Source organism: Carassius auratus, chromosome 20 (genome assembly GCF_003368295.1).
Source record: "Carassius auratus strain Wakin chromosome 20, ASM336829v1, whole genome shotgun sequence".
Classification (NCBI taxonomy): Eukaryota; Metazoa; Chordata; class Actinopteri; order Cypriniformes; family Cyprinidae; genus Carassius; species Carassius auratus.
Window position 1 is genome coordinate 26,362,672 of NC_039262.1, and position 15,604 is coordinate 26,378,275.

The 15,604-nt window shown below is 38.1% G+C and overlaps 1 protein-coding gene across 2 annotated transcripts; it reads left to right on the forward strand.

Annotated features, from left to right (window-relative positions):
• The first annotated feature begins 5,648 nt into the window (after positions 1-5,648).
• On the forward strand, positions 5,649-14,516 carry LOC113037673 (protein-L-isoaspartate(D-aspartate) O-methyltransferase-like). Of its 2 annotated transcripts, none has more exons than XM_026194981.1 (8): positions 5,649-5,970; positions 8,163-8,267; positions 8,445-8,476; positions 8,567-8,671; positions 9,710-9,830; positions 11,628-11,713; positions 11,876-12,093; positions 14,099-14,516. In XM_026194981.1, exons 1-7 carry the CDS (start codon positions 5,730-5,732, stop codon positions 12,053-12,055), a joined length of 870 nt encoding a protein of 289 aa, XP_026050766.1. In that variant the 5' UTR covers positions 5,649-5,729; the 3' UTR covers positions 12,056-12,093; positions 14,099-14,516. The 2 variants fall into 2 exon arrangements, with proteins under 2 accessions (XP_026050766.1, XP_026050765.1); XM_026194980.1 differs by having other exon boundaries at positions 5,719-5,970; positions 11,876-12,045.
• The last annotated feature ends 1,088 nt before the right edge of the window (positions 14,517-15,604 follow it).

The window sequence follows — 15,604 nt, forward strand, 5'->3', positions numbered from 1 at the left end:
CGTCACAAAAGCCCGGATGTTGCGGAAGCCCCTCCCCCGGAGGATCCCCTCTCCAGAGAAGAGGCTGTTCTGTTCTGTATGGAAACAGTTCGTTTATTATACGTGTTAGATTTGCATAAAATAGTCATTTTAGATTAAGCTATATCTGGAGTTTACTACGAAAAATATATATTTTAGATAGTGGTGTCAAACGAATAATCGCATCCAAAATAAAAGTTTTTATTTACATAATATATCTGCGTGTACTGTGTATATTTATTATGTATAAATAACTACACAGACACACATATTTGAAAATATTTACATGCATGTATTTATATTCATATAATTAATATTATATATATAAATAGATTTAATATATAAACGTAACATATTTATACTTAAATATATACATGCATGGTTGTGTATTTATGTATATTTTATACATTTACACAGTAAACACACATAAGCTTTGCCACTAGCCAATTTAAACATTCAAAAACGTTTAAAGCATTCAAACACGAGACTCGGAACGAGCTCTCCTTCAGGAAGCTCTCCTCTAAGCTCCTCCTGCACCTGAACGAACAAATACACATCAGAATCACAATAAAGGATGTGAAAGAGCCTGATTCAGCATCGCGGTGAGAGAGGCGGCTCAAAACACTTGAACACCGAATTTGCCTCTTTTTGCTCTTGTACGACAAATACATAAAAAGATATGTCAAAATACCCGTCTTGGAAAGTATGTTCGAAAAAAACTATAGGTTATGAAATTGTATTAAAGTGTATTATATTGGATGCGCTCATCGTCTCTTAAAGGGACCGCGCCTAATTTAGCTACTAACTGCTGTAATGTTAATCCAATGAAAGAAAAATGTAAAGATGAAATGAAAGAAGAAGAAAAAATCACTCACTGCTCTTGACTGAATTACTTTGTAGTTTTAACAAAAAATAATGCATAGTCAAACCAACAATTAATCAGACCAGATATCTTTTTCTTTTTTTCTTTTTTTTTACTAGAACATGCAGGACACTATAATAAATTTATGTAAGCGAGTGTAGCAAAATAAAGTGAACCGTGGCATATTATACCCCCAAAAATGTCATACAGTGGATTACTAGTAAAATTCTAAAACCTCACCATGTTTTGCTTACGTGTTTTTTTTTTTTTTCCGTAAATGCTAATGCAACCTTTTCACAGCGCAGACTGAACAAAATTATTCATTGCTTGATAATTGGTCAACAAATTATTGACAGTTGTATGAAGTTTTGTTTGATTGTAATCCATTTCATATCTTTCTATCAAAGTTATCTGATATTAGGATGATATTAAGATTAATTTGTTCTGAAAGTCTAACTCTTAGTTCTTGTAAAATTTTATTAATATTTTCTACCCTAGAGCAAATGTGATAACGTGAGAAATGTTGAAGGTGTCTGAATAAATTTTTGTTTGCATGTATATTTAATTTTTACAGCGAAGACTATGTAGTGCTATTTTAAATGTAATTATTCGGTTTCTGTACCTGGACACTTACAAACTTGAAAAAAAAAAACGTAAACACTGTGTAAATAGAACAAATAAATGAACAGAACGGACATACAAATTAAACGCTTTCAAACAGGGCCCACTGGTACAACCTGCACCGGGGCACCGCTGACCCCAGCTATGGCCCTTCACTTAAGTTCAAAAGGTTACAAGATGTCAGTACTTTTCTTGATTGAGGTCAAGACTATCAGGACTGTAAAGCACCTAAATTTTCTTTTTTTTTTAGGTACTTATATGTATTCACAACATTGTAAAGCAACACTAGTTTTTCATCAATCATATTGTGGTAATTTTTTAGTTTCTAATACAACAGCTTTGGGACTGACTGTACTGTTGCTATCAGAACAAATGGGAACAGAAAAATAAATAAATTCTAAGATGTAACAAGTAGTGTAACCATTTCAATTACTTTATTAATGAAACTGATTACTTTTTGATTACTTCCCCAAATTTCTAATGTTTTCAACTATTAATCATCTTCAAACATGTACGGCAGGTGGGGTTATCCTTACAGTAGTGTTCAACACTGATTACTGTCACTTTCAAAATCCTTCATCACTTGAATCAAGATTATAATAATTTAATCTTAAAGTCCAGTCCGCACAAAATCAGACTTTAGCACCTCTTTTTTACTTTGAGATCAATCTGAGGTTAAATACTGATTAAAAAACAAAGCAAGACGATACTGTTTTTGAAATCGAATCTTGCATAGTTATGACAGGAAACACTGAATCTAACAATAAAATAGTGATGTAACGATTCACTTGACTCAAGATTCGATTAGATTTTTTAAAACAAAATTAAATTGAAGAAATGCAGTAAATGAGAAGGTAGGTGTCGTTTTATTAGGCTACTGCTTCACGTTTATTTCTGAAACTGAAATATAACAAAACTAAACTGAAATGTAAAAACTAACAAGTTACATAAATAAAAGAAATCTCTTCATATAAAAGCTAAAGAAGCAAAAGAATCACGAGCGCCAGTAGGCTTTTGCGTTGAGAGCGTTTGGAAGCTGTGACTTTACCTTGAGGAAAAACATCCAAAACAAACCATGGCTAACAGTCAGATTCAGCCGTTTATTTATGATCCAGAATCAGATCCAGAGGCTGAAATTTAACAAGAGCAGCATCAGCAACGACGTCTCTATAGCCCCTTTCACACTGCACGTCGGACCCGGAATATTCCCGTAACATTGCCTGGTCGCCTTCTGTGTGAAAGCAACCACGTCCCGGAATTGATTACCGAATCTAACCCGGGTCGGGGACATAGTAACATTGCGGTAATCGATCCGGAACGAGCGCTGTGTGAACAAAAGCCAGATCTAATTCCGTGTCGAAGTGATGACGCGCGTTATCGCGCGACTCTTTTACCGGCTGTTTTGAAGGAAGATCAACATTCGCGACGAAAACATATGTGCAAACTGTAATGAAGCAGGGATCAGTTAGTTCCTCACTTTCCGCGCTGACTCAGAGATCGTTTGCTTGCTTCAGTGAAAGTATAACGTGCCAAGCGTTTTTTTTTAAGCTGTACATGTGGAAAGTGCAGTTTGATGCCAACATCGCATGTTGTTTACTTGATGTGCTTACACGCCGACAGCTAAGTTAATAACACAGAGATATTTGAAGCAGTTTTACTCACCGCATGTGGTTCCAACACACGATCTTGACCCTTTTTCGTTGGGACTGCATCATCCTTAAGAAATAAACAATACGCAAATCCGGCGTCAAACTGGACCTTGTTTGTAAAACAAGCATCTTCGAAATGCAGGGAACAAACAAAAACACTTGCACAACTCCGTTGATGCTCTGTAAAAATAAACTCCATCCACTGGTCCCTTAATGCTGTTTTTTTTTGGTAATCTGTGCAGGGTTGTCTTGTCCTGGCAACCAAAAACACACTCCTTTTGTGACATTTCGGGACGCTCTCGCTCTGATCAGTGAATGTTTCTGCTCTCAGTGCTCTGCTATACGGGAGCGCGCTCTTCCGGCAGAAGTGTCTCAGGACCCATATAAGGAAATTCCGCTCCATTTAACGTCACACAGAGCCATACTCGAAAAAAACTTTCCGAAACTTGTGACAAACCGGAAGAGGTTTTTTTGGAACAGAAATACTCCTTCAAACGTACAACTTAATTTTTGAAACTTTGTCCATGTTTAGCATGGGAATCCAACTCTTTAACAGTGTAAAAAACTCAGTATGCATGAAATAGCATTTCACTGTTGCTCAGTGGTCCAAAGTAGTCCAAACTTTTTTCGGATGAAAGCAAATTTTGCATGTCATTCGGAAATCAAGGTGCCAGAGTCTGGAGGAAGACTGGGGAGAAGGAAATGCCAAAATGGCTGAAGTCCAGTGTCAAGTACCCACAGTCAGTGATGGTCTGGGGTGCCATGTCAGCTGCTGGTGTTGGTCCACTGTGTTTTATCAAGGGCAGGGTCAATGCAGCTAGCTATCAGGAGATTTTGGAGCACTTCATGCTTCCATCTGCTGAAAAGCTTTATGGAGATGAAGATTTCATTTTTCAGCACGACCTGGCACCTGCTCACAGTGCCAAAACCACTGGTAAATGGTTTACTGACCATGGTATTACTGTGCTCAATTGGCCTGCAAACTCTCTTGACCTGAAGCCCATAGAGAATCTGTGGGATATTGTGAAGAGAAAGTTGAGAGACGCAAGACCCAACACTCTGGATGAGCTTAAGGCCGCTATCGAAGCATCCTGGGCCTCAATAACACCTCAGCAGTGCCACAGGCTGATTGCCTCCATGCCACGCCGCATTGAAGCAGTCATTTCTGCATAAGGATTCCCGACCAAGTATTGAGTGCATAACTGAACATAATTATTTGAAGCTTGACTTTTTTTGTATTAAAAACACTTTTCTTTTATTGGTCGGATGAAATATGCTAATTTTTTGAGATAGGAATTTTGGGTTTTCATGAGCTGTATGCCAAAATCATCTGTATTAAAACAATAAAAGACCTGAAATATTTCAGTTGGTGTGCAATGAATCTAAAATATATGAAAGTTTAATTTTTATCATTACATTATGGAAAATAATGAACTTTATCACAATATGCTAATTTTTTGAGAAGGACCTGTAAATGGGAAATATATCAGTCTGTGTGTAATGAATGAACATAATATAAAAGTTTCACATTTTGAATGGAATTAGTGAAATAAATAAACTTTTTGATGATATTCTAATTATATGACCAGCACCTGTAGATCTGCTCCTGATCTCCCCAAAACAAACCAGAGATGTTTCTTCACACGTTCTTCACTTTATGACTGTGATGTAGTGTTGTGATAAGATTGCCATGCTGCTGTGTTCACATTATATTGTACAGCATTTTCCACAATGTATATCGTTTTAAAACAGCCTTACAGAACAATGAGTAAAATTAAGCGAGTACAAGAGTCAAGTGTGTTTGAGTGTGGGTAGGTTAATCAGAAGATTGTGAACAGTGTCAATGGTCCATTTGAAAGGTAATGCGTTTATAAATCTGCAATCACCCATAAATACATTTTCAAAATTAGAAAACTAATTTAAAAACTAATGTCCTCTGAAGTCATGGCATAGTGGTCATAACCCTAGGGTTGTGGGTTTGAGCCTTGGGTCAGCAATACCACGACTGAGGTTCCCTTGAGCAAGGCACTGAACCCCCAACTGCTCCCCGGGTGCCACAGCATAAATGATGCCCACTGCTCCAGGTGTGTGTTCACTGCTGTGTGTGTGTGCACTTTAGATGGGTTAAATGCAGAGAACAAATCTGAGTATGGGTCACCATACTTGGCTGAATGTCACATCACTTTTTAAGTCAGCTTTGCACGGTGCCCATTAAAATGTTTTTTTTTTTTTAGTGAATTGTAGTAGACCTATACATTTAATAATAAAAGTACCATAATAATAATAGTAATGTAATGATTTTATTCATTAATTGGACATGCCAAATACTCTCGATATTATAATTATTTTATATATCTTTGGCTTCCGTCCAGTGTCATCGTCTGCGCAGTATTAGCACGTAAGCTTTGACTTCACATCGCATGCGATCTGCTCGTACAGTGTGAGCTGGGACTTTGATGAAATCGCACAGTGTATGTCCGGTCTAATACGCCACGCTTTCTTCCTCTTGGCGGCGCACAGTACAGCGACTCTGCATAAAAGCTAGAAATTTGCCTGAGAATGTGCACAGATATGATCCTATGAGAGAACACGAGCCTCGCACCGGAGGAGCTGACCAGCGCGTCGCAGTAGTAGCACAGACTGTGGTGCAGGACATGTCTGGTGACGTCAACGCGCTGGACGTGCTGACGCTCGTCGGAAGAGCGGTGTGCACAGGCGCGGCGCTGACAGCCGCACTCTACCTGATCCGCAGAGTCTGTCTAATAATGGCCTGGAAATCCGGAGGAGCGAGCCACGCGGAGCTCGTCAACAACCTCCGCAGTGAGTTCGACCTTTTCTGCACGTTTGAAAGAGCAGAGTCAGTCACGCGCACTGTAGAGCTTAGTGACCGGGGTTTGTTTACGTCGCTGTAGTGAAGGTAAGCGCGCGTCTGTGAACTAGCATCGCGTTACAGCCGAGGGAAAGTGCGCTGATGAGTCTGGGATAACATGACTCCATCTCAGCTCTGTTTCTGTTTCAGACGAGCACATGGTGGCTGCTGTTTAAAACTTACAGTGCGCTTCATTTCTGTTAGCTAGCTGCTAGCAGTCTATGTGATCGTCTCTCTCAAAACACCTGCTAATAATCTGCTCTGTTTAAACGATCGCTGTAACATATAATTTATATAAAATATTTATCATTTCGGTTCACATGTTGTGTTGCTTAGACTGAACAAACATGGTTTTGTTTACTTCCATGACACAGCACCTGTGTTAGCATTCCTTACTGTATCTAACGTTAGTCGTTCCTGCAGGTGTCAATATCTGTATACAAAAATAATTAAGTGCATTTTCCCTAAACGCCAGATTGTTTTTAATCAGTAAAAGTGTGTAGTTGTTTAATGGTCGTATGTGCTATTTTATGTGGAGTTGTTCAGTGGGCGTGGCACACCACATGCTGCTGATGTCATCGCGTGATGACGCCATCCTGGACTTCATGCATCTGCAGTTTAGTATTTTAAATCTTGATATTATTAAAGCAATGCATGTCTAATATATATATATTCTATTATTTAACATTTTATTTAACATATTTTTGGTTTACCTGCATTAAACTGGCCAGAGAGACTAATAATACCCTTCTGGCATGTGACCCATCCTCCTGAACTCCTGGCTTTATTCTGGGGTCAAGTGGTCAGTGTGCTATATTTAGTGCTGCTCACTAAGACGAGTATAACTGTTACTGTTCCTGCTACTTAGGGTTAGAGATTTGGACAAACTGCGAGGTTAAACTTGTAACTTGTCCTACCAATGGAGTTCAGTGGTTTCTCTGTGGACATGTTTGACTCTTGGTCATACCCCACAGTTTTTATGCTTAGTCACTTTGGGCTACAGAAGAAACGAGTACTTGTCTACTTGCAGAGTACTTGTCTACTCTAAGTGACTCTAGCACTCATAGATACTGACTAATGACTAATGACTCTCTTTTAGATGGATTACTAACCAACATCCATGAGTGTTTAGTAACATGAGAGAGGTCTGTCATTGCCAGTATTGATTTACATCACTTACATGCCTGCTGGAAATCCAGGTCAGAGGTTAGGATGGAGATGCTGTGCCTGTATATAAGGATTCACTCCCATTTAACTTGCCAAATAATTAGCTAGACACAACTACATCATCTCTACGAAAGTTGGTTAAATTTTGAAAAGGTTTACTAGAGATATGGGTTACATCAAGTCTGTCTGAAAGTGTAAATGTGTGGTATTTACTATGATTAAATATGCACAGACTGCTATTAATAGTGTGTAAGTCTTGAATCCCAGGATTGCTGATGTGCTTTTGCTACTCCAGTATTTCTGGTAGCATCCCATAAGCACACAGAAAGATGTACTGTGAATGTTAAGACACAGATCTATAAAATAATGCTGTCAATCAATAAAAAAATAAATGAGTTAATCACACATTTTTCCTGAAATGAATTGTGATCCCACCTAACCTTGAAGCTTTTAAATATACATTTATATTGCAATAATTTCGCAAGCAATTTTCAAATGAATATAGAAATATATAGAAATATATAAAAAGGCATAAACCTTTTCATGGTACTATATATATATATATATATATATATATATATATATTTCATGGTTTATATATATATATATATATATATATATATATGAACAAATGACTATTTCTTTAAATCAATTTAATTATGTTATAGTTAAAATTTCCTAAAGGTTAAAATGTTACCTCAGCTTCTGCAGGAGCTCTTTTAAATTACTGTAAGATTACAATTAACAACAGTGCCTTAAACTACTTCAATCTGTGTGCATTGAATTTATTTAATATTTAATACATGCCAAAACAGCATTTATTGTCAGAATTTCCTGAAAAATTGAACAATTTGTTTGATACAAATGCATATAGAACTGTAAGGTTTGTGCCAGAAATTACATTACATATATAATGTATTGTATATTACAATAGTGTTAAGCCATCAGTTTGAATGTGTTTGTGTGTTTTGTCCAGAAAATGGGATTATTAAATCAGACCGTGTGTATGAAGTTATGTTGGCCACAGATCGTGTCCACTTTTCCAGATGTAACCCATACATGGACTCTCCACAGTCTATAGGTAAGCTCCAGTCCAGGGTTATTCATTTGTTGGCACAATGATGGTGTCTAATGTGGCCAAAGCTTAGTGACACACAATTCCTGGTTTCTGTTGTTCCTGCTCTGCACGGCTACACCAGTATTGTGTTTTCTCTTTGGGAGCTTTGGGATGAACGGCTTTTTTTGTAATTTTGTGCAGGTTATCAAGCAACAATCAGTGCACCACATATGGTAAGTTAAAATGGCTTTAGCTGGATTCGGGGTAGCAGTTACTGGCCTGTTTGAGGTAGGCGCTGATGACCGCTCATCTGTGTGCTGTAGCACGCGTATGCTCTAGAGCTCCTCCATGATCAGCTGTATGAAGGAGCGAAGGCTCTGGATGTGGGATCAGGCTCCGGGATCCTGTCTGTCTGCTTCGCCAGAATGGTGAGTCTCTTCACTGCCAGTCACAAACATGGGATTGCTTAGGATTTTCACAGTTCTGCTGGATTAAATGTAGAGCAATGGCACGCAGTTTATGACATATGAACTACTCTTGTCTCTATGGATTTACTCCATAGAGCAAACCCTTAAAAAGGCTTGTACCTCGCTGTCTGTCCCCTTGTCCATATTTAGTGGTATAGAATTAGCCCAATCCTCTTAGTAGCCGCTAGAACAGGTCTGTTTACATGTGGAAGCTGATGACTCTTCTCTTCTTTGGTTTGTTCTGCATGTGCATCCAACCAATCACAGACTACAGCACCTCTCAGTTTTTATATGAAAAATATGAGTAGTTCCTTTGAAGTTTCGGAAATGTAGTTCTTGTAGGGGGAACAAAATGCAAGTAAAAAAGTATTTTGTTGTTTCATATGGATGTTAAATTAAGTTATTAAGAATTATGTTGGTAAGAGAGTTCACCCAAAAATTAAATTCTCTCATTAATTGCTCACCCTCGTGTCGGTCCAAACCTGTAAGACCTTCATTCATCATCAGAACACAAATTAAGATACTTTTGATGAAGTCTGAGAGCTCTCTGACCCTCTCCATAGACGGCAAGGATCTGAACACGATCAAGGTCCAGAAACGTAGTTAGGACATCGTTAAAATAATCCATGGGACATCAGGAGTTCATCAAAGCATCAAAAATAACAACTTTATTCAACAATTCATCTCCTCCACGCCACCCTGGTGCCATTTAGGAGAGTATCACATAATGTGTAAATAACGTTTGTATACAGACATGTTGTTTACGTTTTGATCTGAACGTAAACCTCATATCCGAAGATGAACAAAGGTCTTACTGGTTTGGAGCGACATGAGGGTGAGTAATTAATGACAGAATTTCATTTTTGGGTGATCTATCCCTTTAATTCAGACTAACATTGAATGAAAAATCATTAATTTAGTCTACTTCTGCCAGTTTGGTCCTCCATAGTAGTTTGATGAGTGTGTGCATTACAGTGGATGTGTTGTGGTGTTTTACAGGTTGGGCCGAAGGGGAAGGTGATTGGCATTGATCATATAAAGGAGCTTGTGGAGGCATCTATAGCTAATGTAAAGAAAGACGACCCTAGTTTGATCTCTTCAGGGAGAATCAAACTCATTGGTTGGTCTGCTTGCCTATCTTTGGTCTCTACAGTTGTGTTTTACATTTTGTGTTTTATAATGTACCCATCTTTTAGGTGTGGGCAAAATTTTGGCTGATTTTGATTGGCCAACGGTCAATGCTATTTAAATGTATTATTAGGGATGCAACAATACGGTTAGTCCACGGTTCAATACATACTTTGGTTCTTAAACATGGTTTTGGGTTCAGTTTGGTTCTGATAGCTTGGCACATCAGAGTGTTTTTTGCAACAAATTAACAACAAAAAAACACTCCTGTACAATGGAAAAAGCATGTTTTTTATATGTCTGTTTATTATTTCTTTTGACAGAGGAATTATTTTTCCAATTCTTTCCCAAAATTAGGGTTGGTTATCAATTGGGTTTTTTATGATACCGGTGTCATATCGATACTTTTAAAATGGTACCAGTGCCTAAACGGTGCCTGAATCAATACTTAATAAATAAAAAATACTCAATAAAAAAAGCCACAAAAAACTATGGACAACATTAAAGAACATTAAAAATATTTATAATAAATCCATAGCTTTCACATGCTTTTTGGGTGCTCTCATTTCCCAAGTTGTGCTTCCATTACTCTGTCTAATAAATGTATTTCATGTATTTCATTGTTTAATAGAAAACCACACGTAATGTTTCTATTGTCACTCACTCTGATATTTAGTTAAAATGAGCGCTGTCGGTCACTGTCTTTAATCAGTTTTGTGAATGATGGAGGAAACAGCTGTGCTGTGATGAGCGTTGAACAGCAAAAACAGTAGATGAGAAACCGACTGCTCCCTCGTGACCTTTTGTAAACTGTATTTATGACAAACAACTGCACACATACAGATATTTTAACAATCTATCGATAAACACACACCTTGTGTCCTCTGTTTGTGTTTGAGACCGCTCGCACTGCTCCACCGCGGTCTGCGGATTGAGCTGAAAGATGAGGGGGAGACATGTCTGCTGCCGTTTTCACATGAAATTTAAGGGGACTACAGCCCCACTTAAAAAGCCTAGTGACGCCCATGCTTCTTGTGTCCTTTTTGGAGAACCAGGACAAATATTCCATTCGATAGCTCAAGCATTTAAGAGGCACCGAAATCTGCGTTCGGTTCAGTTCATATCGGTTCCATAGGTACCGGTTTCGGTACCCTACCCAAAATAGGATGGATTGTCCATTATTGAGTGCTATAAGCACATGAAATGTGTGTTTCATTCATTCTGGACACCAGAGGGCGCCCTCGTGCAGAAAATCCACATATCCATCACAGAATTAATAGAAGTAACTGATGATGTTCCAGGAAATCCCTAACATGGATAAAGGCTTGGCTGTAGCTGTAACTGAATAAAAAGAAGAAATAACATTAAACATTTTGAATAATGAAATTTAAGGGCAATAAACACTAAACAAGTAATAATGTTCTCTTTTGCTGGTTTAGGAAGTAATTTACCAGTTCTCATTGCATGTTATTGCAAGGGAAGATGCTCGCCATGTGTTGATAGCCAATTCTGAGAGAAATGAAACACACTGATATTATTTAAATGCAAAATCGAAACAAAAAAAAAATTGTTTATGTCGTACAGAAGGGTTAGATATTATATCTAGTATTGTGAAATCCATAGTATTCATACATATTTAAAAATGACTCGCATATTTTAGCACATGTAAATTCATTCCTCAGACAGTTTTAAATTATGACATTATTATGACAAATGTACATTCATAGACAGGCCATAGGAAATTAGCAGAAGAGTGTGTTAGTGTGTAATGTTGTCTGTATGTGTGCAGTTGGAGATGGAAGAATGGGCTTTACAGAAGAAGCACCTTATGATGCCATTCATGTCGGAGCCGCAGCTCCCACAGTGCCACAAGCAGTATGTTTTCTTCCAATCACAAATACACTTCCATTCCTAGCCATATTTGTACCTTAAGCGTTATCTTTGAAGGAATAATTCACCCACAAAGTAGAACTTTGTCATCATTTACTCCCCATGTATCTGGATCTTCACATGTACGTGTGTTTGTTTGTGTGGTAGTTGCTGGACCAGCTGAAGCCAGGGGGGCGTCTGATTCTGCCGGTCGGGCCAGCGGGAGGGAACCAGATGCTGGAGCAGTATGACAAATTGGAGGATGGCAGTACCAAAATGAAGCCACTGATGGGCGTGATTTACGTGCCTTTAACAGACAAAGACAAGCAGTGGTCAAGGTGGAAGTGACTTCCTGTCCTCTGTCCCTTCTCTCTTCTAGGGCACAGGTGAAACGGTGTGGTCCGGAGCAGACAGAGGCTGCATTTGCCGCTTGTCATCTTTTTTGCTGCTCCATACCATGATTGAACAGCTGCACTGTTTTTTAGTTTTTTTTTTTAACCGTAACCCACCAGCCTGATTTGACCAAACAAAAAAAACAACAACATATAATGTTTTAAATGTGTGGTTTGCCATTAGCTGCTGGAATGGGCATGGTTTATTTTTTAGTTTAGTTTTTTTCTAAAAAGCTTTCTGAATGATGAGACATGAAAGCCTGAAGACATCAAAACCTATTTAGACTTGGCATTATGTCTTGGTTCACACTGGCAGCCCAAATTGGTTTATTAAGGCAGATCAGAGTCAATTCCAGAACTTTTTTATTCATGGCATCGCTTAAAACTCAACAAGAGAAGCTTAGAAAGTCTCTGTTCCTGAAAATACATTCTAATTAAATTGATTACAATTTGTGTTACTTTAATTAGCGAGAGCAGTAATTTCCCCCAGCACAATTGCACAGCTAACTTCCCCTTCAGATTTCCACCCTGTTAGACAGCTGCCATTGTGGCGTGTATGTAATGTCATATACAGCGAGCGTGGAGCATTAGTGTGTAGATGTGAGTGTGTAAAAGAATGTGTGCTTTGTTGCACTGAACGCATCCAAACCGACAGTTTCTACTGTCTGTTTTTGTGGAAGAAAGTATCTTGGCTTTGTGCTGATGCCTACATTGTGACTGTAGCAGCCAATGTAAAATACATCAGACATCGAGTCCACTGTCTGAATCTGGTTTCATCAAGTGCAGACCAGTGCAATTTGACAAACAAATTGCATGCAGTTTGATCAGCCTTTATTGCACATTAAAGGGTTAGTTTACCACAAAATTAGCCTATGTTTTACTCCCTCGAGGCATCCTAGGTGTATATGACTTTCTAGGTGTATCTTCTTTCAGACAAATCCAGTCAGAGTTACCATATTTTTCAGACTATAAGTCACACCAGAGTATAAGTCACATCAGTCCAAAAATACGTCATGATGAGGAAAAAAACATGTATAAGTCGCACTGGACTATAAGTCACATTTATTTAGAACCAAGAACCAAGTGAAAACATTACCGTCTCCAGTCACGAGAGGGCGCTCTATGTCTTCAGTGTAAACTACAGTAGCACTGAGCAGCATAGAGCGACCTCTCGTGACTGGAGACGGTAATGTGAACTCTTGGTTAATTTCTCTTGGTTCATGTCAAATTAATTTTGATAAATAAGTCGCACCTGACTATAAGTTGCAGGACCAGCCAAACTATGAAAAAAAGTGTGACTTATAGTCCGGAAAATACGGTATATTAAAAATTATCCTTGCTCTTCCAAGCCAAAAGAAGTCAAATAAAGCACATCCATCCATATTAAAACATGCCTCACATGGCTCCGGGGGTGAATAAATACCTCCTGTAGCAAATTGATGCATTTATGTAAGAAAAATATCAACATTTAAAATGTTATGAACCATTATCGCGTTCCTCATTCATCACTAATCACCAGCACGTGCGCTACGTCTACATCATCCGCCTAGAATAGCTTCCACCTACGACAGTGAGAGAATAGTGTTCATAACGATTATTGATATCTTTCTACAAGAGGCCTTTATTCACCCCCGGAGCCATTTAAGCCATGTTTTATCATGGATGGATGTGCTTTATTTGACGTCTCTTGGACTGTTGAACAGAAAAAAACCCATCAACTGCCATTGTACAGCTTGGAAGAGCAAGGACAATTTTAATGTAAATCCGACTGGATTCGCCTGAAAGAACAAAGTCATTTACACCTAGGATCCCCCGAGGGTGAGTAAAACATGGGCTTATTTTCATTTATGGGTGAACTAACCCTTTAATACCTTCAAGGTTGCTGAAACGATTTTTTGCATGTGTTTTTTTACACTATGCACGTCAGTCGTGATGATAGCATCTTGTTGTGTTTCTTTGATATTTACAGTAACTTTTTTTCTCTTTTTTTTTGTTGTAGGGATGAACTTTGAAAGGATGATCTTTGAAAGGATGATCTGGCAATACTCATCGCAACACACACACACACACACACACATACATCCAACTGGACTGAGGAGAGCTTGTATTAATGCTCTATTTCCATACCTGTGACAGTCTGATGGTTGTGAAAGACTGATGTATTGATCAGATTCTTTTATTTAAAAAGGAAAAAAAGTGGAATAGGGCTTTGTGCTGAGATTTTCATGCCTGCAGTTTGAGAGTTGTGTGAAAGCAGTTTCGTTTTTTTTGGACGCAGGTGCATATTTCTTGTGATGACTTCAGTATTATAGTCAATTGAATTGTTCATGCATCTCAGCATAATGTATTATAAACAGAACACGGGGGCCGGCCTTTGTGCTGAATCCAGCCTGTGATTAAAACTGTTCACTGCTGCATTATGTGTAGGGATGTCTTTGCTCTACAAATCCGGGCTAATAGTAATGGCTTGTGCTTTCAGCTGAAGCATGTGATGCTCAGGCAAAATAAACCACTTAACATTTGATAATTTCAGCAGAGGATTCTAGAGTGAGCCATGTGTTACAATGATTTGACCATGGTTATGGGTTCCAAACTATGGGTCATTATAGCAAACTGAACCCCTAACAGTAAGAAGAACTGTTATTCATGGATGCTTACCAACCAAATAAATAACATGTACTATTGAAAAGTGAAGAAAAGAAAGAAAGTGCAGAATTATATAAGAAATTGTTTATCTGGGCCAATGGTCAATTATTCTCTTTAGCATAATTAGAAAAATCTGTACAAACCACAGAATGCTGCCATTCAGCAAACACAATCAGGTATTTCACATAACCGTGGCTAATGATTGCTTTTGGAGCAGCAGTAATGGGAATATGATAAAAGACTAATTCTAAAATAATAACTACCTTTATTAATAAAAAAATAATGAGTGTGAGGGACCGAGAAGCCAAGAACAAGGAACACAAGCGTTGCGCAACAAATGGGTCTTTATTTGAACCCCAAAACAAAATAACTTTACACACTTACAACAAAAATAAACAAACAGAAACCGAGATCAAAACAATTGGACAAAAACCAAACAAACAAACTAAAACTGACCTGCTCAAATGAACAAAGCAACAGCTTATAAAGGAAGGGATGGGCCCATTACAAATTAAGAGGGGAAACAATTTAACTTTACATACAACATCTAACCTTACATAAATCAAAATCAAATCAAACAGAGATACATAAAGATAATCAAATCAAACAGAGATAAATAAAGATAAGGAAAGCAAAATGTAATCAAATATCATAAATGTACAACTAAATAAATCAATTAATAAACACATCAACGTTCCTTCCTCCCCCCCGGAAACTCCCAGTGAATGGTACGTCCAGACGGAACCAATAAGCTTAAATATGGTGTTCCTGCCGGACTCTTGTTTTTCGTCACACCAGGATGCGGCTGCAACGGACCATGGCTGAAGTTGATCACCGGTAAACTTACTCAAAATAGAAA